The following is a 23,836-nucleotide window of genomic DNA, read 5'->3' as shown; positions in this document are numbered from 1 at the left end:
TACTTGTGGTTTTTAAAAACAGCCCTCTGGTGTTTCACAGCCCACATGATAAACAGGAGACATCAGCAGCTGCCAACTGCGGTAAAAAGAAAAAGGGAGACAGCTTGTCCCCGTGCATTTTGGCGACACGGGGACATTGTCTCTCTTCGTATCAGCATCTTCCAAGGGAAGAGTCCCGAGAGGCAAGTCCGTGGAGCAGGCGGGACAGGACGGTGGACAGTGGGTAGCACAAGGACGGCCATTTTTAATTTCATGTAGAAATTGCATCTTTATGATCATGTATTACACAAACACTAGGTACCTCATCTGAGGTTTTCATTACAACTAAGCTCCTGGAGACAGTGTCACGGCCAGTTAATGCAGAACACATAATGAAGGACACAGAGGTGGCAATCACATAGGGAAACATTGCAACGATGGCACCGAATGACTGGGTCTCAGGACGTCCCAGGCAGAGCCACCTCCCAGCTCTGGCGTCCCCTGCACCCACGGGGAGGTCGTGCGGTCCCCTGCCTGTGAAGGTTCGCGCTCCCAGCTGCGTTCTGTCTGCAGCGGCCTCCTCACCACAGGCTCTGAAGTCCCTTCCCGATGCCGCCCACACCCAGCCGTGGTGTGTGCCCCAGCCCGTCCTGCCTGCTGGCCGCTCCCGGAGGGGGGCCTGGCCTCCTTTGACTCCTAACCAAGCGGGGAGACCGTCCCCTGTGCCAGGCCCTGGAATAGTCCCACACCTGGATGGAGAGGGTTCTGGACTTGATGCATAATCACAGACCTGCCTCCCCAACCTAAAAATGAATAAAAAAATAAATTTCAATGGCCAGCAATCCTCCCCCCAACTCAAGATCTAGGGATGTGTTACTGTATTAGTTCCAGGCATGGAGGGCCTTCTATGAGCTCAGGACAGAACCATGAGGAGCATGACAGATGGAAAGAGCAAGAGGAGGCGACCTTGTTTCGGGGCCTGCACCAGGGAATGGGGCTTCTGTGATCCCAGACCTGTGTGAGCGGGACTTGGGTGTTTTCGATGTGGGTGTCTTGTCAAAGCTCTGTGCATCCTTCCCGCCTGGACGAATGATGGCAAGGCAGCCAGCCCCAAACTGAAGTTTGGGGAGGATAAGGCACACGGGGCCTAGATACGGTAAGAAAGATGTCAGGGGAGTCACTCGCAATGTATGAGAGCAGAGCAGTGGCTGGACAGAACTGCCCACATGAAGCATAAGCAGGAAATGCCCAGGGAACTGTGTGCACATCGGGCAGGAGGGAAGAAGGACAGCAGTCCCTCTTGACGAGGGGAAACACTCCGTCAGCACAGAGGCCGTTTCCTCTGGTGTATGATGCTGTGTAAGAACTGGGAAGTATCGGCGAGGGCAGAGATAGAGGGACCACAGCAGTGAGAGAGAGAATGGTGGATAGAGAGGCTAACAATGACCCAACACAAGGACAGCTGGTGCGCCTGGCGGTAAGATGTCAACACATGGAGCCCACGACTCAGTAGTACGATACAGAAACAATTATTTGCAATGAGCTACCAAATGTGCAGATTGAAAAATAACCTACGAATGAGAGAGAAAAAAGGTACAGAACAATCGATATGATTTGTCTCCAGATTAAATGACTACATTCCACAAATAAAGATTTAAAAAGACACTTCACCAAAGAAAGTATATGGATGGCAAAAGGCACTTAAAAAGATGTTCAACATCATTAATGTAGTGAAATACAAACGGAAACCTTAGGGAGATACGACTAAGCACTCATAAGGCCAAGTTTTAAGGGCCTGGCCACAGCGCGTGTAGGAGAGGATTCGGAGCAGCTGGACCCGCCACCCATTGTCCAGGGAGATGCACCTTGGCACGGCCACGTTGGAAAACACGTTCTCATTTTCTTCTGAATTGAAATACATTTTCCATATATCCTGGCAATTTCTTAAAAATAATAATAATAATAATCAATATTTTATTGATTTCAGAGAGGAAGGGAGAGGGATAGAGAGATACAAACATCAAGGAGGAGAGAGAATCACGGATTGGCTGCCTTCTGCACACCCCCTACTGGGGATTGAGGCTGCAACCTGGGCATCTGGCCTTGACTGAAGTCGAACCCAGGACCCTTCAGTCCACAGGCTGATGCTCTATCCACTGAGCCAAACTGGCCAGGGATGTCACAGCACTTTCTCTCCTACATCTTTACCCAGGAGCAAAGAAAGCATAAATCCAGCCCTGACCGGTTTGGCTCAGCGGATAGAGCATCGGCCTGCGGACTGAAGGTTCCTGGGTTCGATTCCAGTCAAGGGCATGTGCCTTGGTTGCGGGCACATCCCCAGGAGGGGGTGTGCAGGAGGCAGCTGGCCGATGTTTCTCTCTCATCGATGTTTCTAACTCTCTTTCCCTCTCCCTTCCTCTCTGTAAAAAATCAATAAAATATATAAAAAAAGAAAGCATAAATCCACACAAAGACTTGGCCTCAGATGTTCATAACAACTCCATTCATGGTAGTCAATAACTTGAATCTACTCAAATATCCATCGGCTGCTGAGTGGATAAACAAATCTGGTGTATCCAGATGAATCTGAAAATAAGCCAGACACAGAAGATATGCCATTGCTATGAAGTTTGAGAAAAAGCAAAACTATAGTGACAGAGAAGCAGATCATAGAATTATAACATCATGCAATATGACCTAGAAAACTGGCCACAATTTAAAATCATAATAGCCAGAATTTTCCAGCACTATAAAGAAGAGAACATTCTTTAACATTGCTTGTGGGATTATGTCTTGGGAGCCAATTTACATTTGGTATCAAAAATACAAAACTGGACCATCAGTAGATGAATGGAGAAAAAAAAAACTGGTAGATTTACACCATGGAATACTATGCAACTATAAAAAAGGAGGATCTCTTACCCTGTGAGACAGCATGGAGGGACCTGGAGAGTATCATGCTGAGTGAAATAAGCCAGTCAGAGAAAGACAAGTGTCCCAGGATCTCACTCATATATGGAACCTAATGAACAAAATAAACGGACAAACAAAACAGATCCGGAGGCATTGAAGCGTGGAACAGACTGACATATTTCAGAGGGAAGGGGGCTGGGGGAGGAAGAGATTAACCAAAGAACTGATATGCATATATATCACCTATGGATAGTGCAGTGAAGGCCTGGGGGTGTGTGGGAGCAGGGTAGAGGGGGGTCAATGGGGGAAAAGGGGACATCTGTAATACTTTCAACAACGAAGATAAATTTTAAAAAATGTTAAATCCAAAACTGTCTGCCTGAATCAGCCATTCTTTTCTAGGAATTCATCTCAAGGCTAGAATTAACAATCTCTATCTAAGCAAGTTTATGTGAGCAAAAAATTTAATAATAGCAAAAATGTCCAAAACAGAACATTGTTAAGTGAATGATAGTGAATCCAAAAAATTGAATAGTATTGAGTGATATAAAATGTTGCAAACATTTATAAAAGTGGCTTAACAATTGATTGCCCCCCCCCAAAAAAAAAACCACACAATAAAATTCAAGGAGTAAATATTTAATCAAAATCGACAAGAAGTAGAAATAACTAATAAAAATAGAAACAATGCTATCACATACTTATTTTTAAAACTTACTCCCAGGCAAGGAAGAAATAAAAAAAAAATTGTCATCTCAAGATGTTAAAAGACAATTTACAAAAGACCACTCCGTGGTGCCTTCGGCAAAGGCTTACCCTCCTTGGAGTTCCCTTTTGGAACAACTAGTATTGCTCCAAAGTTAGCAACCAGCCAAGCAATTGGTGAGTGAGTTCAGACTCTATGTGGTTGGCTGCTAGAGTCAGCAAGCTTTGAGGGGCACTGATCCCCCACTCCCTCATTCTTTAGGAATCCCAGTCCTGTCCTGTCCTGGAAGCTGAGCTTCCTCCCATGGCACCTGACCAGGAGTTACAGATTAATTGTGTGATGAGGAACCCCTGGGAAGATCATGCCCCCCCCCCCCTTCCTGCTGGCTGGCTGTAACCATAGCAACTTCCCACTCCAGACCAAAGTTCAGCTCCTGCAGATCTTTATGACCACGTTCATAGTCCAATGCTCATTGGTATAACCCTTCCTATGAAGAGTGAGTGCTTATATTTTACAACTAAGTGTTCGACTCCATTTCTCAGTTCCGGACTCCAAATGATAAGGCCCACGCACATTCCGCAGAGATACAGCTGCCTTTTCCCCTAGGACCCCCGCTTCCCTGGGACGATGCCTACCGCCACGAAAACATTGACGTTCTTGTCGAGCTTCCTCACAAGCTTCGGGGCGTTCGTGGTCATCTGCGCTGTTCTGGGGACCCCTCAATGGGTCAGCAGCACCATTGCCGTCAGTGATGACTTCTCCAACGGCAGCATTGTCATCACCTACGGACTCTTTCGCGGGCAGAGCGCTCAAAAGCTGACTCATGGACTTGGGGACGCAGACAAGGATTTTGAAGGTAAATGAGGAACGAATTTGAATGGGGGGAGCACGGTTGAATTACCTGGGTAGGACTCGTGTCATCTAATATTTTAATATCTGTTCATAGTTAATGTGTTTTTTTCTATTTATTCGACATTTATTGAACATCTGGCCCACAGGTAACTTAATGGAATACAAAGACACATACGGCCGAGGTTTTGCTCTTCAGAAGGCCAGGGTTGGGAAGGGAAGACAGACAGCCGACAAGCCACTGAGCTCTAACAATTCTTCCCCCTTAACATTTCTTGACTCTTTCCACTTCCTGCCATCCTCAGAGCTGCCGGGTTCACCACCAGCTCTTCCCTGGTTTCCTCCAACATATCTCCCTGCCGCCAGTCCTGCTGGCTTCCAATCCGTTCTTCATGGTGTGCTTTCCAACAGGCTAATCTAATCACTCCCTTTCCTAACCCCTGAATGATTCACTATTGTCCTCGGGATAAAGTCTACATTGTCACGGTGGCTGGGTCTGGCCTCGCCTCTCTCCTTTAACTTTGATATTTTTCATATCTGTTCATCCCCACGGCCACTGTATCATTATTTCCGCTTCCTCTGTTCTGGCTGTGCCTATCCGCACCACGGTCTGAATCATGGCAACAGAGGCGGTGGATAGGCGAGCTCCTGAGTTTATTGACAAGTAAATAATTAAGGAAAGCTGTGTCGCGGCAAGACGGCCCCCATCAGCCAGCAGGGGCATAATTTTTAACCGCGTTGGCTGAGGGTTGTCAGCTGGAGCCACAGCCTCTATCCAGAGCTTCATGAGCGGCTGTCCAAGCAAAAGAGGAAGTGGAAAACGAAACGGGGCGCATTCCTTATCCCTGTACCTCAAGTTCATTTCTTGAACCACTTCGAGCTTGCATTTTTACCTCCAAAATACCCACTGTTGTTGGCCCTGATATTACATTTCCATTAATTCTATTAACTCTGTATTTTATGAGAACGCCTCATCTGCTCTCTGCTCTCTTAGGCCCGCCCTGCTCCCTCTCGATGGGTGGGAAGTAAACACTGAGAATGACAAGCCAGCTCCTGCTTTGACTCTGGGCGTGCGGATGCCCACCGTTCTGTTTTCTAAATGTGAGAGCAACACGTGTAACGTGCTTAGCGCCTTGTGTGGGTTTTGCTTTGCACCGCGGCGCAGGCCAGTCCCCTGCAGGGGCCCTCGGGTGCTGTGGCCTCACTCCCTCTGATGCATTAACTGGGCGTCCTTTTCTACCATCTAGTCCAGTGGTTCTCAACATTCTGGCCCTTTAAATACAGTTCCTCATGTGGTGACCCAACCATAAAATTATTTTCGTTGCTACTTCATAACTGTCATGTTGCTATGTTATGAACCATAATGTAAATATCTGACATGCAGGATGGTCTTAGGCGACCCCTGTGAAAGGGTCGTTCGACCACCAAAGGGGTCGCGACCCACAGGTTGAGAACCGCTGGAAGTCCCTTCTACACGCATCCCGGCCGGAGTTCGGGCCTGGGCACTCGCGCCCGCTCCCAGCTCCAGTTTGTGAGTTTGTTAATGAAATGCTTGTCTTAAACCGGAGCATCACGGTGACAGTTCCAAGTTATCAATGTCTTTGGGTGTTCGCGGCGCCTCGCCTCGCCTCCCCCGCGGTTTCCGCAGGCCACGCCCCTCCTCCGCCCCCGCCTCGCTGCTCAGGGAAAAGGAGGAATCGCGTGCAGCGGCTAGAAACCCAGCCTTTCAAAGACTCCGTCACACGTTCGGGGACGGGAACAGCATTTCCAAAACCAGAGGGTGTGTAGGTTCCGAGTCTCCAGACTCGCTGAGAAAGTTTAAAATAGGAAATAGCACCCTGTGGCGTTTAACACTCCCACGGCGTCTGTGTGGAGCCGGTGGCTCCCATCTGCAACAAATGGCTTCCTGAGAGCCCGGCCCACTCACACGCTGGGCGGCTGGGAGGAGGGACAGGACAGGGCCAGAGCCCGGCTCTGCAGCCCTGTGTGCGATGGAGGCTCTGCGGTGTCCAGTGGCAGGACAGCGGGGTCAAGGTCAGCCATGAAGGCGGCAGGACCACGTGGGCACCCCTGCAACGTGGGAGCTCTAAGGAGCTGGGACGATGGAACTCGCCTTGCCTGGCTCTCTCCTGTGATGCTTTATTCCGCTGTATTCCCCGGAGAGCCACATTCCAACCTCCTGCAGTCACCGTGGGCCCCTGGGTGCTGGAGGAAGTCAGCCACGCCCCCAGGTGCTGGAGGAAGTCAGCCACGCCCCCAGGTGCTGGAGGAGATAAGCCACGCCCCCAGGTGCTGGAGGAGATAGGCCACGCCCCCAGGTGCTGGAGGAGGAAAACCACGCCCCCAGGTGCTGGAGGAGGAAAACCACGCCCCCAGGTGCTGGAGGAGGAAAACCACGCCCCCAGGTGCTGGAGGAGGAAAACCACGCCCCCCCCAGCGAAGGGGCAGTCTTCCCAGCTGGTGATTTTAGCCCCCGTGAGACTCGTGCTCAGTTCTCCGGAGAAGGTGGGAGAGGGGCTGTAAGTGGCCGGTATGTCGCGGTGTCCCGCTCTGCACCTGTGGGTGTGCCCTGGACGGCAGAACTCCCACGTCACAGCGACACATGCCGCTCTCCTGCCGGTGTGTGACCGCACGGGGCTTATTTCCATCGCTGGCCGCACAGGAAAACCTGCCTGCGGGACGGATTGCCTTTCCATCGGAGACGTGCACCGTGTCTGCGTGGCTGGGAGGTCACACTGAGCACCTCCAAGGAGGGTGAATATTGCAGAGCTCAGTTCCACGTCCCTAGGATGCAGCCCACTGTGCCATGTGCGCTGTGGATTTTGACATGAAAGAGCCAAATGAAGTGACCATGGCTGATGTCAAAGCAAAGAAGGAACTCGGTCAGCAATAGGTCAGCTGGGGAAGGTGGGGGCGAGGCCTGTGTAAGCAAATGGCCGGAGCAGCTCTCACTGACCCAGAGCTCCACCAGCATCACCTGGAAGCATCGGGCTGTCCAGCCCCCAGATGGACAGGGACAGGCCCTCCGTGCCCACGCGAGCACCTGCCCTGCCGCCTCCGGAGGCCTGGATACTTAACTTCAGCTCAAAGTACCCCCCAAGCAGCTGTGACGCGAGTGAGGAGCGTGGGCACCGAGAAGGGCTCACCGTCTATTCTTTCTAGAGAAAGACTCGCATGAGTGAGGTCCAACCTGCCAGGAACTGCAGGCACAGGTGTGTGGGTGACAGACGCAAGGGAGTCTCACCCCGACCTGGCAACCTGGCTCCCCTGCCCTCTGCCTCTTCTCCACCCACCCCCCGTTTGTCCTCAGGGAGCTCAAATTTGTGCTGTCAGCTCACGCCAAAAATAATCTGGGGAGAGGATCTGCTGCAAAATCAACTAATTGCAGGGAGAACACGTGAGGCTTTCTCCACAATTTATAAAAAGCCCATCTCACCCATCTGCCACCTGACCACACAGGGAAGTGGAGCGTAAGGGGGCAGAAAAGACACCACCCTACCCTTCTCCCCAAGAGAACCCTGGTACCTTTCCAAGACGCTGTGGACACCAGCTGCGACAGCCCACGCCCTGGGAGCTGTGGACTTGCTGCATCCACCCCTCCAGGGTGCACGGTGGCCCACGGGTTGAGAAGCCGCCAGGTCCTGCTCCCGGTGACCAGGTGCGGGAGGAGGGGCAGAGGCGGTCCCCACCACCCACAAAGCCATGCCCCTCCTCGATTTCCCAGGACTTACAGGGCCAGGGGTAGAAGGGCCAGATGGCAAGTGGGTCCTGAGGGTTAAGTCCCTGTGCGCACGGGGAGCCCGGATGTCCAGGCGACACATTTCTGCCCACGGCCCACCCCCCAGCTGCAGCGTGCTGGCCTCTCTCCCGGGGCTGCCCATATCCGGGCAATTAGTTCCAATCAGGAGGCGGTTCTCCTGATTTCAAAGCTTGGCCCCTAAAAGGAAGAGAGGGAACGCGATGTATGTGCTGATTCTGCAGGCAGAGAGCAGCTGTCAGGCTCTGCGGGGCATCATTTCATCTCGCGGACTTTCTCTGGGTCCCCAGCTCACATTGTCTGTGTCCGAGTCAGGCCTGGAGGGGAGCGGGAGCTGCCACACCGGTGAGGCAGGGAATTCAGTGGTTCTCAACCTTCTGGCCCTTTAAATACAGTTCCTCATGCTGTGACCCAACCATAAAATTATTTTCGTTGCTACTTCATCACTGTCATGTTGCTACTGTTATGAATCGTCATGTAAATATCTGATCTGCAGGATGGTCTTAGGCGACCCCTGTGAAAGGGTCGTTCGACCGCCAAAGGGGTCTCGACCCACAGGTTGAGAACCGCTGGGCTAAAGTGTAATTGTAAAATGTGGCCGTTAAATGAAGACGAGTTGTCACGTTAACACATGGGAGAGTGAGTCATCAGGCGCCAAGACGACTCCCTTTGGAAAAGTCAGTGTTTGGGTCTCACGGACAGTCAGACACAGAGCTCGCCTGATGGTCGCTTTCTAATTTACTCGGAAAAAGTGGGCCGCTGGCCGCTCGCGAAGGACCGCCCACCTGCAGCTTTAATAGGGCAGAGAGCAGACGCTCCAGGCGCCTGGGACTCAGGGCATTGCCATCCGGAAGCCCCTGTTTTCCAGTTCAGTGTCCAGTGGCCTCCTCCTGGCTGGGGAGCCTTCATGTGGCCCCGCACACTCTGGTGCCGAGGGAAGCTGGGCGAGCGTGGACCAGAAGCAGCCCGAGGCCCCTTGGCATCAGCCTGCCCCTCTGAACACAGGTGTCGGCGGCCACCGGTTTCCCACGGTCTGGCATCCCTGCCACTAAGTTTCCAAACAGGTGTGTGCCCATGGAGAGCAGTAGGGGTCCCCCCACGGCTGCAGGTCCTGGGTGAGCGGAGATGCCAGAGGCTCAGCCTGAGGTCCCACCCAGTCCCAGCCAGGCGCCCCCCCCCCAGAAGGCAGGCGGCCCCCCAGAGGGCAGGCAGCTCCCCCCCAGAGGGCGGGCGGCCCCCCAGAGGGCAGGCAGCTCCCCCCAGAGGGCAAGTGGCCCCCCCAGAGGGCAGGTGGCCCCCCCAGAGGGCAGGTGGCCCCTTCAGGGCAGGCAGCCCCCCTCCCAGAGGGCAGGCAGCCCCCCTCCCAGAGGGCAGGCGGCCCCTGGCACCCCACCCATCCCCACCTGGGCACCAGGTGGTGACAGGCAGGCTACGTTTGTAGTTTAACCAATGATACCTAACGAGGCTGTGCAGAGAGTTTACTGGCTGTGGCTCGGGTTTCGGGGTGACCCGCCCTGTACGCGCCTCCACGTGGAAGCCGTGGTGATGACGCCGAGTGGCGAGGGCCGGAGGCTGGAGCTACCAGGGAAGGTTGGCCCCCTGCAGCAGCCTACTAAGGGGGCCCTGCTCTCCTGGGGGCTTTAAAGTTGGGGTGGATCCCTATCCTGAAGCACTGTGGCTCCGCCCTGCACCCTGAGGTTCAAAGATCGGCCTGGAGGGGAATCGTGGGGATCCCCGGGTCCCATTCGTCCTGTCAGGCAGGTCCCCGAGACGCGCCCGACCAGCTCTAATCCCGTTCCTGCCCGCAGAGCTCGCAGGAATGCCTTCTGGCCTCGTACTTACCAACGTTATCTTAGTTTTATCGGAACTGGGCAATTCGGCCCCGAAGACGCTGCATTCGGTGGTGATCCTGTCCCTGGTCATCAGCTTGTCCACGTCGCTGCTGAGCGCCGGGTTCACCTTCTACAACAGCGTCAGCAACCCCTACCAGACGTTCCTGGGGCCCCTGGGGGTGTACATCTGGAGCGGGCTCAGCGGTGAGTACGCCCGGGCAGGTGATCTACTCCCAGGCGCCCCCTCCCCAGCCTCTGCTCCTCCCAGTCAGCCATGCCAATGAGGGGGCTGCTGGGGAGGAGGGGCGAGGGGCAGGGGGCGGGGGGTTATTTTGGCATATTTATAGCATTTATCCAGCATCCCTGGAAACAAGAGTGTGTATTAAATGCTTTGGTGAGAGGCAATGAGAGGGGTGAGGAGGGCGTGTTAGGTGTGAAAACGCATGGCATGCACCAGGCTTTGCTTTTGAGCACCTGATGGGAGGTGTTAAACAAGCCACACAAGTCAGTACACATCCACCGGGCCCCTGCGATGGGGTTACCTCCAAATCGGGCTCCATGTGCTGTACAGAAGCGCACACATGCACACATGCATGCACACTGCCCCCACATGGGAACACACAAGCATACGTGCACACATGCGTACTTAGTACTTCTCGTCTCTGTATCACAACAGTCAGCTGGGCTGAAACCATGGCTCGTGCATGACTGTGCCAACGCCCTTTCCGTGGGCAGCCGGGAGGGAGCGGGCGTTGCTGGGTGGTTTGATTTGCTCGCTGGGCAGGGTGTGGTGGGGCTGCTGGCTGCATGAGGCGGGATCCCAGCTTGAGTCACAGGAGGTTTGCCTCTCCCTGTGGCTTCCAGGGCTCTGAGGCTACCGCCTCTGTCCAGAGGTGTGGCCTAGCGGGTGCCTCTGTGCCCCAGCAGGCAGCCAGCTCTCTCCTGCTCCCTCCCTCTCCCATTCGGCAGCTGGGTCTTGAGAGAGGATGGGGAGCCGGTCCTGCTAACATGTAAGCCCCAGGGGTGCATCTGATGCAGGCCAGACCCTCTCCAGCACAGGCAGGTGCTCGGGGGCAGGTGCCAGGAGACCTTGGGAGAGGTGCCCTGGCCCTTTCCTTCCATTCTGCGAGTTTTCCTGCTGCCCACGCTCACAGTGGGGCTCACATAGCCTCACCCAAGGGCCAGGGTCCCAGGCTATTTCTGTGATAACCCTTGACCTCGGTCCACCAACCAAAGGCAGCACTCACGGGCAGGGTGAGAACAGATTATTCTAGTTCTTGCTCATGTCACTGTGGAGTCCAGGGAAGCAGGGGCCTCAGGCTCAGCTGGGCCAGGGCACAGCCCACAACACCGAACGCTGCTTCCCTCCCGTGTGGCGCCTCCAGATGTGCCAGCCCAGCATCCCCTCTCGCACTAAGCAGCCCCTGGTCCTCTTGAAGGCACCAACATTGCCAGTCATTCTTGGCTCATCACCCATGGAAACAACCCCCGAGAAAGCCTCCTTTTCCCCAGATCTGACTCTCACCGGGATAGCCCCCTCCCTCCCCTGGAGCCACCTCCTCGGTCTGCAGGGCTGAGTGCACGGAGCTGCCCATCCCCTGGCTGGGGACCCCTGTGCACCCAGGAGCTGGGCTGGGTGGGCTCTGAGTGGCCTGTCAGGTGGTGGAGGCAGGGAGAGGGCCCGATGGCGGTCCACAGCGCCCTGCTCCCCACCGGCTGGCTGTTTCTCCACGGCTGAGACTAAGCGGACTTTGCCAGCAGGAGAGGCCCGAAGCTCAATGCGTTTGTGGAGGAAAACAAGGAGGAAGGGGCCTGCGGACTCCCTCTTCCCCACCTACTCCTCCCAACAAAGAAGTGTTTGACAGAGAATTCCAGCCGCATTCCTCTCCCTGCTCTGGGCCAGCTCTGACACACAGGGGCTGCTGGGTGGGCGCAAAACAATGGGAGACATTGATGTGTCCGGGGGAGGTTGTTCGGAGCGGCCTGAGGCCGGGACCACCTCTGGCTCCATCCGCCTCCTCTGAGCTCCCACAGCCCAGATCCCAGCGCTCGGAGAAGCCGGACTTTGTCCCGAGGGAGCCCCGGGGACCCCAAGTTCCTTCGCGTGGGCTTCCAGGGTGGGAGCTCGGGGGCATCTCAGGGTACCCACCTCCGCCCAGGAGGGGTTTGCACACAGAGATACTCTCCCACGCTGTGGCCCGAGGGCAGCGGTCACCTGCCTGCAGGGAACGGGGGAAGGGGCTGGGTTTGCACAAACGGGGAGGAAGAGGATAGGGTTTCTCCCACAGTTTGTGAAAGAATAGAGAGGACTCTGCTTCCAGGACAAATATAGCAGAACCACCCCCCACCCCACCCAGCGCCTGTCCCTGCCCTCTGACCCCAGCCTGCCCTTTGTACCATGCAGGGCCTGTGCCCTCTGACCCCAGCCTGCCCTTTGCACCACGCAGGGTCTGTGCCCTCTGACCCCAGCCTGCCCTTTGCACCACGCAGGGTCTGTTCCCTCTGACCCCAGCCTGCCCTTTCCACCACACAGGGCCAGTGCCCTCTGACCCCAGCCTGCCCTTTGCACCACGCAGGGTCTGTGCCCTCTGACCCCAGCCTGCCCTTTGTACCATGCAGGGCCTGTGCCCTCTGACCCCAGCCTGCCCTTTGCACCATGCAGGCCTATGCCCTCTGACCCCAGCCTGCCCTTTGCACCACGCGGCCTGGCATGGCCCCATCCTGGCCAGAACCGGCTGCTCCAACACATTTGTTCCTCCACCAGGGACCCCAAGAGCAGGAGGGAGCACGGTGGCAGGTCGCAGGCAGGTCGCAGGGCGCGGCGGGACAGGGCAGGAGGACAGGGAGCCAGCGCCCAGAGCCGTCTGTCCCAGGACACAGAGGCACAGGCAGTGGCAGGCTCTCCTCCCCGAGGGCGACCCCTCCTGCTTCCAAGCCGAGCCCGGGGCACCACGTCAGAAACATGGCTTACCCTCGGCCCACGCTGCCCGCACAGACCTGGGAGTTTCATGCCCAGAATCCAGCTGCGCTGCCGCAGAGCACACTCCCCGACAGGAAACCGTGCCGTGCCGGGCCTGTGGCCGGCTCATTTCCCGTCCTCCTCTCCTCCAGGCTCCTTCGCCTTCCTGGCCTTGGTGCTGTTCGTGGGGAACGTGCAAGCCAATCGCCTGTCGGAAGTGCTGGTCCAGGCGCTCTACTCACGCTACTCGCCGGCCACCCACCGTGGGACGGCGCACAGCTACGGCAGCTCCTTCTGGCTGCTGCTGCTCGTCCTCCTCCTCAGCATCATCACTGCCGTCATCGTCGTTTTCTTCCAGAGGGCGCGGCGCCGGCGCCGGCAGGAGCAGAGGAAGCCGGTGGAGCAGGCCCCGCGGGACGGCATCCTCTTCTGAGCGCCTCCTCGGACAGTCGCTGGGTCTGGGCTACGGGCCGCTCCCCGGCCTGGACAGCCGCATGGCCGCGGGCCGCCCTAGCTGACACTGTGCGTGGCCCGTGTCTCTCAGACACCCCGTTCTTCACACGCGATGGCCCCTCTCCACGAGGGCGGGAGGTGGAAGGGGAAGCTCTCCGGTCCGCGTGGTGGTCAGAGCGGCGGGATGATCGCGAGGCTGTGGGCTGTCTGGCCCGTCTCGCTGTCTGCGGTAATAAAGGTGTGTTACCCCTTTCCTCTGAGGGACTCAGAGCGAGTCCGCACCTGCGATCGCGTTCTGGGCGGGAGCGGCCAGGCGCTTTCATTCCACTCACGAAGGAGGACCTCCACGGACAGAGGGACGCGGACTCGCCTTTCCAGACCACATGCTGGGAGGAGATCGGGGGCAAATGACCTGGCCCCTGGGTCCTGCCATGACAGACCCAATGGGAGGTATAAGATACCTGTGTTGGGGTTCCAAGGTGGGTGTTTGTAGGGAAGAGATTAGAAAGTGAAAAGATAGAGGAAAGAGAGAATCTTTACCCTACAGCCTAAAGGAGGCTCAATATAAATATCCTATGTAATAAAAGGCTAATATGCAAATCGGCCTAACAGAACGACTGGTCACGATGACATGCACTTACCAGCAGGGCGCAGACACTCAATGCAGGAGCTACCCTCTGGTGGTCAGTGTGCTCCCCAACTCAGCCAGAAGCCCTGAGTCAGGCTCACAGCTGGCTCTGTGGGGAGCAGGCCTAAGCCAGCAGGCGGACGTCCCCTGTGGGGTCCCGGACTGTGAGAGGGTGCAGGCCAGGCTGAGGCCTGCCCCCCCGCCCCAACCAGTGCACGAATGTCGTGCACCAGGGCCTCTAGTCTATACTAATAAAAGGGTAAGATGCTAATTAGACCGGACATTTTCCGGGACATCCTTCTGGGACGTCCTTCCAGACAAAGCCACGGTGGCGGGGGCCAAGGCAGAGGCGGTTAGGGATGATCAGGCCAGCAGGGGAGAGAGTTAGGGGTGTCAGGCAGGCAGAGTGGTTAGGGGCAATCAGGCAGGTAGGCAGGTGAGTGGTTAGGAGCCAGTTGTCCTGGATTGTGAGAGGGATGTCTGACTGCCAGTTTAGACCTGATCCCACAGGGGATCGGACATCCTGCAGGATCAGGCCTAAACTGGTAGTCAGACATTCCCCTAGGGGTCCCGGATTGGAGAGGGTGCAGGCCGGGCTGTACTGGGCCGCCTATATATATATATATATTTATTAATTGCAGAGAGGAAGGAAGAGGGAGAGAGAGATAGGAACATCAATGATGAGAATCACTGATTGGCTGCCTCCTGCACACCCCCTATTGGGGATTGAGCCCACAACCCAGGCATGTGCCCTTGACCAGGAATCAAACCTGGGACCCTGCAGTCCCCAGGCCAACCCTCTATCCACTGAGCCACACCAACCAGGGCGGCTCAATATATTTTTTAGTTTGAAAGGATGGTGGTAAATTCAGCCAAAATAGACCCTCATCAGCCAACTCTCTGTTTAGTTACCGTGGTGTCCATGCAGACGGGAGTGTCTCGCTGTCCCCGGCCTCCTGACAGCCAGAGGCGGAGGACGGGTTAAAGCAGCGCCTTGCGCCTGGCCGGTGCCCCTGGGTCAGCAGCCTCCCCCGCCCTCAGGGCCCTGAGCATGGACCCTGACCAGGTGTGTCCCAGCTCCCGGCCTCCATCCCTGTGAGGGTGAAGGTGAGAGGGCCCGCCCTCGGCTGCTGCAGGTCACGTTAAGGCTTTAGCTTTGGGGATGAGCAACACGCCAACCATGTATGCCCGGAAGTCCCACACCTGCCGGCACCCAGGGCGGCCAGGGCAGAGCAGGGCCCCGGCGCAGGCGCCTTCTTACCGACACTTGACTCAGGTCCACAAACTTGTGTTTGCGTCAGGCTGATGGCACGGGTGGGGTGGGGCCCAGGGACCAAAGGACCAGAGGTCCCTGCGCCTTGAGCCCTGTCCCGCCGGCCAGGGTGGCCTTCCTGGCATGTCCCTCCTGCCTCGGGCCCTTTCCCTGCATCTGTGGGTCTCAGGGGATCTCGTTCACGCAGAACAAAGGAGCGGCTGCTCGGGCCAACGCACCAGTTTGTGTCAAATAAAGCCACAGCTCGAGCTGGAGAGGGTGGGCCTCCCAAGCCACCCCCAGGGGCCCTCCACACCCCAGAGGAGGCAGGAGGTGCCCAGGCCACGGAATGTCCTGCTCCTGACACAGAACGTGAGGCCAGGTCACCCACGGCGCCCAGGCCACCGGCCTATGAGCGCTGCGCTCGGGGAGGGAGTGGGTGAGGTCTGTGGGGAGTCTGCGCCACTGTCAGGCCGCGAGCAGGACAGCGCCGAGGCAGAAGCACACGCAGAGGCTGTTCCCAGGCCTCACGCGCTTCCTGCTGCGCGTCCTCACGCCGCCCGGGGCTCGGAAAATACCGACAGCACCGGTGAGGGTTTCAGACGGCGTCCTTGTTTTCCAAACCTTGTACTCGAGACCCCGTTCAGACCATGGGGGTTCCAACAACTTGAACTGGTTAGTCAAGAAGAGGAATTTAGGTAGAAATAGTTTGTAATTTATGACTATGGGTTTCAAACAGGTTCTTTCAAAAAATATTTATATTGATGTCAGAGAGGAAGGGAGAGGGAGAGAAACATCCATGATGAGAGGGAATCACGGATCGGCTGCCTCCTGCACGCCCCCCACTGGAGACCGAGCCACAACCCAGGCCTGTGCCCTGACTGGGAATCGAACCCTGACCTCCTGGTTCATAGGTCGATGCTCAGCCCCTGAGTCACACTGGCTGGCCAACAACAAATTCTTTTCTAAAATCCTTTTAAGTTGTTGTTAATCTATTTTTAAATTACAGCTGACAGACAGTATTATGTTAGTGTCAGGTGTACAGCACAGTGACTCAGCATTTACACACCCTACAAAGCCACCCCACCTGTCCCGTGCACCTACTCCCGTGCTATGGCATCTATCCCGTGACGCACTTTATAACTGGACCTTCGTCCCTGGAGTCCTCCCCGCCCCTCATCCCCTCCTCCTCCCCCGCCCCTCATCCCTTTCTCCTCCCCCGCCCCTCCTTCTCCCCCTCCCCCGCCCCTCCCCTCCGCCCCTCCTTCTCCCCCTCCCCCGCCCCTCCCCTCCGCCCCTCCTTCTCCCCCGCCCCTCCTCCTCCCCCGCCCCTCATCCCTTCCTCCTCCCCCGCCCCTCATCCCCTCCCCTCCCCTCATCCCCTCCCCCTCCCCTCCTTCTCCCCCCGCCCCTCCCCCCCGCCCCTCCTTCTCCCCAGCCCCTCCTCCTCCCCCTCCCCCGCCCCTCATCCCTTCCTCCTCCCCCGCCCCTCCTTCTCCCCTTCCCCCTCCCCTCATCCTCCCGCGCCCCTTCCCCCCTCCCCCCTCCCACAATCTTCAATGTGTTCTCTGTGTCCAAGAGTCTGTTTCTGTTTCGTTTTAACAAACTACCTTAAACACAAAGCCGGGCCCGCCCCCGCCTCCAGTCCTTGCCAAGAGGGGCAGGTTTTAATGTTCAGCCTTGACCCTCCGTAGAACGCTCTGCCCGGCTGGCTATCTGGACGTGCGGCCACTTTAACAGAATGTCCCCCCGTAAGTCATGCCCCGGGGGGCAGGGGGCTGTGTGTCTGCTTCTCTCATGCAGCCCTGGATGCTCCCCGGGTGAGCTTGCACCCCATCTGGGGCAGAAGCACGCACTGGCTTATAACTGACTCCGTTTAACGGGTGAGTGAAGGGCGCGCGGCGTGGCAGGAGCGTGTCTATCCGGCGGCAAGGGCAGGCGGAGACCAGATTCCACTGGTGTCTCCGGGAGGCACGTGGCCGGGCCGGCGATCACACAGGGCAGCGTGCGTGCACATAAAGCGCTGAGCAGAGTCTCAGGCGCACACACATCCAAGCCCTGGACTTTGGGCTCCGCGGGGCATCCCCCGGGCACGTGGCATTTGGGGTTCACTGGGTTTGCGGGATTCTTGAAGTGTTTGGTCGTGTGAACATTTGGCCGTGTCCACCAGACCCGGCACGCTGCCGGCTGTCCTTCTGGACTGGAGGCGGCAGCGCGTCTGGAAGGCCCAGCGCATCCCGCAGGGGTCCCGTGTGCGATGGCGGGCAGGCCGGGAGGGCGAAAGGCACGTGCTCATGTGGCAAGGGACCCGGGTGGCAGCAGACGGGCGGTGATCCAGCATTTATCCAGCATCAGTCTGTTTCAGACGCGGTGGGAGCTGGGAACACAGCTCTGGGTGTGACAGACACAGGGATACGGAGCAGCTGGGCAGACAGACGTCCAGCCCACCACAGTGGGAGCAGAACGACTGGGTGCAGTGGGGCACCCAAAGGAGACCCTGCGGCCCACAGGCTGACCACGTAACCACTGAGACAAACCACCAGGGCCACCCGCTTTTCTCATCTGTGAGCCGCAGGGGATGCTCTAGACCAGGGTCAGCAGCTCCGTCCTGTGGGCCCCGTCCCGCGGGCACCGCTTTCATGGGCAGCTCTGCTGGCACACAGCCGTGCCCGTGCCGGCACTCCCTCTAGGCTGCTGGTGAGTGGCCTGGCAGAGCCCAGCGGTGGCAGCGGGTGGCCGTGGCCGGCACGTTGCTCTCTGGCTCTGGAGCCTCCGTGGGAGCAGCGCTGCCCCCTAGCGGGCAGTTTGGAAATTGTGCTCCTGGCGAGTCGCTGAAGGAATCATTTTATCTTCCATCCGTTCCCTGTAGTTCTGGCGGCTCTGCTGGATGTTAGGGACGCCATCCCATTCACCTTTCGGAGATTTGGGGCGCAAACAGGTTAGGCCTCTACGGACTTTGTTGGGGGGAATTCCGAGGCGGCGGGGACCAGTCCTTTAGGGAACCTGCGCCGCCCAGGCCTGCGCAGCAGCATCAACGGGCCATTTCAATGAGCCGCCACTAGAGGGCGGCATAAGCTCGTGGATCGGTGTCAGACGGGGACCAACCCAGAGGTGAGACCTGGGGGCAGACTGCCTCCTCCAAGCGCGGGTTCCCCTGCGTTTCTGGAAGCTCCTGAGCTCAGAGATGCTCCTTCAAATAGGGCCCTGCTCCCCCCGCTCCTGCGGGGCCGCGATGGCGTGACCTTTGGGTACATAGTTTCAGGAGGTGCGCCGTGAGGTCTGCCCATCCGGCCGCACGGGCTTCCCCGGCTCGTGGGACATTCGGGGTCCCTCCCCTGCCCACTGGCCAGCCCTCCCCTTGGATGGGCCCCGTCCTGAGCCTGCAGGACCTTCCCGGCCATCCTCCCTCCCCGGGGCAGCTCCCTCCACACTGCGTGCCCTGCCTGCCCTTTCCCTGTCGGGTCCATCTTCTCCGGACTCAGGAAGAGAAGGGAGGAGCAGGGGTCCCCGCCTCCCCGCGCCTCTCCTCTGTGGCCTGGCCTGTGGACACAGCTTCCTCCGCGCCTCCTGCCCACTCCTGGAGTCCCCGCCAGAGCAAAGCGTTGCCACCTCTCAGTCCTCTGCAAACTCCCAGCTCGAAGGGAGACGGCAAGGCCCCAAGCGGGGTCCAGCGGGAGGAGCCTTGGAAAGAGAAGCAGCCCTTCGCACCCCAGACACACCCCAACCTCTCCGACCTGACTCCTCTTCCCTCCCCTCCCCCCACCCCCCATCCCCCCAGCTCCGCGACTGGCTCCTCACCTCACCTTTACGCTTCCTCCAGGCCGGTCATCAGGGGAAGGTCTCAGAGCAGCCTCCCGGCCTCCCCTCTGCCTCCTCCACTGGCTGCTTCCTGTGTGACACCAGCTGCCTTCACTCTGTCCTCGCCTCATCACGTGCGGGCACTCTCAGCCCCCCACACCTGGCCACACACCTGGCCTCAGCACTGACCTCAGACCTGCTCCTTCTGGGCCCTGAGGGTCCTACAGCCCGAGTGTCCCCAGCAGGGGGCGCAGGCTGGCCCTCACCCCTCTGCTGCTCCCTCCAGCTCCCCAATTCACCTCTAGTAGTGCACAGGGTGTCCCAGGGGCCCCTGGAGGCGGTGCCCACCCCCTCAGTCTTTCACATGAGCCTGGTTCGTCTCCTGGCTGGGCCTGCCCACCACCCAGCCCCCCAAAGCTCGGGCTTTCTGGGACCCACCGTCTTCACCCCCACAGCCCAGCCCAGCCGGCGAGTCCCCCTCTGCCTGGCTGAGTCCCACGGTGCCTTGTGGACAGAAAGTAACGGGGGGCCACCCCAAATCACTAGTGGGCTGTAGGCCCCACTCAGAATTAACTCGAACACAGCGTCTGTTCTGGGGCCTGCGGATGGGCTCAGAGTCACTTTAAAAAAAATGTGTTTATTGATGTCAGAGAGGAAGGGGGAGGGAGATAGAAACATCAATGATGAGAGAGAATCACGGGTCAGCTGCCTCCTGCACGCCCCCCCCTGGGGATGGAGCCCACAACCCCAGGCATGTGCCCTGGCTGGGAATCGAACCCTGACCTCCAGGTTCATGGGTCGGCGCTCAGCCACTGAGCCACGCCGGCCGGGCTCTCCATCACTTTGGAATGTCCACATGGTGCCTCTCAGACAATGATTTTTAGAACAACTTTCCCTCTGTCCTCAAACATGGCAGCCACAGGGGACCCGACCGCCTGCCCCCTGAGACCCCCCTCAGGCCCGCAGAGCCTGCGCGTCCCTGCGCAGTGCCCACCCCTCGCCGTGGCTGTGCCCGGCCTCCCTGCGTGAGTCCACGTCTGTCCACGTCTCTCTCCACACAGAGCCCCCTGCCCAGGGCTCTGCCCGAGACACAGGCTCCGGCCGTGGACACCGAGGGGTAAAGTGAATTGTTTCCTGGGCTTTGGAGAGAAGAACAGCAACCGGCCCACAGCGAGCGCTGCACGTTGCTTTCCCATTTATTTTTATAACGAGTTTTCTCGGGGCCTTGTCTCGCGGGCTCAGCGGCCGGAGTCCTGGCCCCTCTGGAGGCGGAGTGGAGGCCACGTGATAATTAATCTGAGTCTTTAAAGACAGCGATCATGCCCGTGACTGAGTCTGTGCGGACGGGCTGAATCCCAGACAATCTAAATAGGGAAGCATGGCCCTGGCCGGGTGGCCGGGTTGCCAGGTGGTTAGAGCATTGTCCCGTGCACCCAAAGATTGTGGGTTCAATCCCTGGCCGGGCACTTTTGGGAGGTAACTGATCGGTGTTTCTCTCTCTCAAACCAATAAACGCCAAGGAAAAAGCGATCAGGTGGGGCCTTAATTCTTCCTGCAGGCTGTGTGCCTCTGAGCAAACGACTTCCTCCCTGGGCTGGGGGGTGGGGTGGGATCCCGCAGCCCTTCCCACCCTCTCCCCTTTGATGGGATTAGGAGGTGTAGGGGGTTGGCGGGGGCAGGGGGCGTGGGAAGGATTCATTTCCCCTAACGGGCTCTGACCTCTGTCCTCTGGCCGGTCAACTCTGAAACCCCATGGCCTGAGGGACAAACATTTCTTCTTGGAAAATAATTTCTCGCAGCTGCCTTTTCAGTTCTGGGGTGAAGCTACCAGCGAGCAGGGCCCAGCTCACGCAGCCCCAAGTGGGCAGCGAGTGGGAGGCACCGGCAGCCCCAGGAACCTCCCAGGCCAGGCATCTGCACTCAGGCCCCCCCCTCCTCCACACACACACACCCAGATTGCACTGCAGAGATGGGTCTGAAACCACCCAGGTCAGTTCTCACCGGGCACTGAGGCCACAGGTGAGTGACAGGCGATAGGGATCGCTCCCTGTTTACCTGTAAACACCCCCAGGGACCCCTGGCCCTAATCCCTTCCTCCCTGCCCCCTCCGAGCAGAAGATAACAGGATTAAAGGGCCAGGGCAGGGAGGGGGGCTTGTCCTTTCCTGAGGGAGGCCGGGGTGCCTGCCCCCCCCCCACACACACACATAGGGACTTGATTTCCCTCTGTCCGCTCCTCTGCACCAGCCCGGGGAGGGTGCGGGGGCCCGGCCGGGAGGAAGGAGCGAGCACACAGACCGTGAGATGTCAGAGAACAGCAGAGACATGGCCAGTCCCGGGCGGAGCTGTGGCCCCAGGAGTCGGCGGACTGGCGAGATGGGCAGCAGCCGGAACGAGGATGGAGACAGCGGGATGCAGGGGTGAATCCCAGGAGGAGAGGCCCCGTGCGTCTCTGCACCCCACCTGCCTGCTCTCCGCTGGGCCCACAGCCATGGGTCTACGCTGGCCTCGCCACCCCAGGGTCCAGTCCGAACCTGCCTTCAGCTCCATTGTCTCTCTCCTCCCGTCCGAGGCCCAGCCCCGGGTGGGCTGAATCCCCAAACCCAGACATGTGGCCCTGGCCGCCGTGGGGTGGGGGACGCACACAGCTCACACCACACTTTCCAGGAAATTCTCGCTGCAGTGGACGCCCCGTCAGCTCAAGCCCAGGGTCCCCCCAAATCCACCCAGAGCGGCCAGGAGCTGCCTCTGAGGAACTCACTCACCCCAGCTGCGCATGCTCGGGGCTGGGGAGCCACTGGATTGCTCCCGGGACAGTGCTCCCCCCCCACCCCACCGCCCGCTGAGCCCTGAGCTGGGGAAGGGCCCCTGCCCTCGGGGCCCCACTGGGGGCGTGATTTGCGGAGCCTCCGTTCAGGGCTCGCGGAGGCTTTCCCAGCCTGCGGACCCGAGGCGATTGAAGTTCTCCAAACTTTCCCAAGGGAAATGGTGAGATTTTGTGATTTTTAAAACGTCTGTCACTTCAGTAAGGAAACCGCACTGCTTGCGTCTTTGAAAGCAAAGATGGGGCTTCCGGCGCCCGTGAGGGAGGGAAGCCCCAGGGAAGAGGCGGCCGCTCCCTCTGCACAGACATGGCGGGCGCCTCCCGGGACCACAGCGGGGCCCAGTCCCCGAGCGGCGGCCGGGAGTCACCTGGGACAGCCCCTCGGTGAGTGAGAAGACGTGGGCACCGGCACAAGGCCTTCCAGTCTGTGCATCTCGTCCGTCCTTTGCCGTTTGAATCAGCACCAAGACGAGTGTGGACGCCAATCACATGAACACAGAACAGGCCCGAGTCCTGCTTTCATTGTGCAGCTGAGGGCGGAGGAACTGCACCCTCACACACTTGCCTCCCGTGTGCGTGTGCGTGTGTGCACGTGTGTGCATGTGTGCATGTGTGTGTGCACACGTGCACACGTGAAATGACCATGCGATACCAGAGGGCCCTCATGGGTGGACGCCAAGCCGTCTGGTACTTCTCCTGGGACGTGGCTCTCGGCACACGGCCTCCTCTGTCCTGTTTGGCGGAGAGGACAGGTGGCTGGCGGCCTCTCTAGGGGGAGGAAGCACCACCTCCCCACCTGTGCTGAGGGTCTGCCTCCCCGTCGCCCCCATCTTCCTCCCTCCCCCCCCCGTCTTAGGATTTTTTGGGACGAAGGTGACAGGTGGTGACATGGTGACAGGAGTGTTGATTTCAGATGATGCATGAGCTCAGGGCCGTTCCCAGGCGTGTGTCTGCCTGGCCCTGGCCCTCCCCGCCTGCCCAGCCAGTTTCCCAGGCGGGAGGTTTCCCGAGGCCCCTGCTGTCACCGGTCACCATCCTGATCAATGAGGGAGAGTTTGCCCGGGGGCATCGCTCCTCCACTCAGTCCTGGGGGCAGAGGGCTCCCCGCATTCCGCAGGGGCCTGCGCTGGCCCTGCCTGTGGGCCCCACGGGGATGGGTGCTCTGGGCTGCGTTCCTGGCTCCTGCCTCCTGCCTCCTGGGTCCGGCCGGGAGGGGACTGGCACTGGCTCTGTGTGTGGACCCACAGGGGTGGACAGACGGCTCGGGTTGCCGTTCCTGGCTCCGGCCGGAAGCCAGTGCGCTCTGGCGCCTGTCGGCGTCACCAGGTCTGAAGCGGGGAAGGTCAGTGCTCTGCCCTCAGACTCCTGAGCGTCCTGGACACCGAGGCCAGCGTCACGGCCTCACTCGGGTCGCACAGCCAGGAGCTCAGGCTTGGGGCCGCCTGTCCCCATCTGCCCTCGGCCGCCACGAAGCCAGGAATGGCGCCATCACTAGGTAAAGGAAGGCCCCACTGAGCTCCCCCCGATGCGCCCTTCACTGTGCGGACTGGACCCCGAGACCCGGAGGGGAAGGAGCCCCGGTTCCGGTCTCCGGGAGGGAACGATGGAGGAGGCGAGCGGCAGGGCCGATGAGAACATCGCGGCTCTGGAAGTCTCCACGCGCCCCCAGGGTGCATGCCGGGCAGGAGTGAAAGGGGGGGCGGTGGGAACAGTGTTCCCAAAGGAGCGAGACACCTCACGCCGGTCAGAGTGGCTGCCATCGAGTCAACAAACCACAAGTGCTGGGAGGATGCGAACAGGGAGCCTTGGGCACTGCTGGTGGGCGTGCAGACGGGGCAGCCACTGTGGAGACCAGTGCGGAGTTTCCTCAAAAACTAAATACGGAAC

At 58.7% G+C, this 23,836-nt stretch overlaps 1 protein-coding gene across 1 annotated transcript; it reads left to right on the top strand.

Moving 5' to 3' along the window:
• Window positions 1-4,225: 4,225 nt before the first annotated feature.
• Window positions 4,226-14,024, top strand: CLRN3 (clarin 3). The gene is made up of 3 exons (XM_036335671.1): window positions 4,226-4,454; window positions 10,061-10,240; window positions 13,148-14,024. The coding sequence occupies exons 1-3, from the start codon at window positions 4,226-4,228 to the stop codon at window positions 13,426-13,428; spliced, it is 690 nt and encodes a 229-aa protein (XP_036191564.1). The 3' UTR covers window positions 13,429-14,024.
• The last annotated feature ends 9,812 nt before the right edge of the window (window positions 14,025-23,836 follow it).

The sequence above is a fragment of the Myotis myotis genome, unplaced genomic scaffold (assembly GCF_014108235.1).
Source record: "Myotis myotis isolate mMyoMyo1 unplaced genomic scaffold, mMyoMyo1.p scaffold_m19_p_15, whole genome shotgun sequence".
Classification (NCBI taxonomy): domain Eukaryota; kingdom Metazoa; phylum Chordata; class Mammalia; order Chiroptera; family Vespertilionidae; genus Myotis; species Myotis myotis.
The sequence above is the reverse complement of the archived record's forward strand: the minus strand, read 5'-3'. Positions and strand labels throughout refer to the sequence as shown.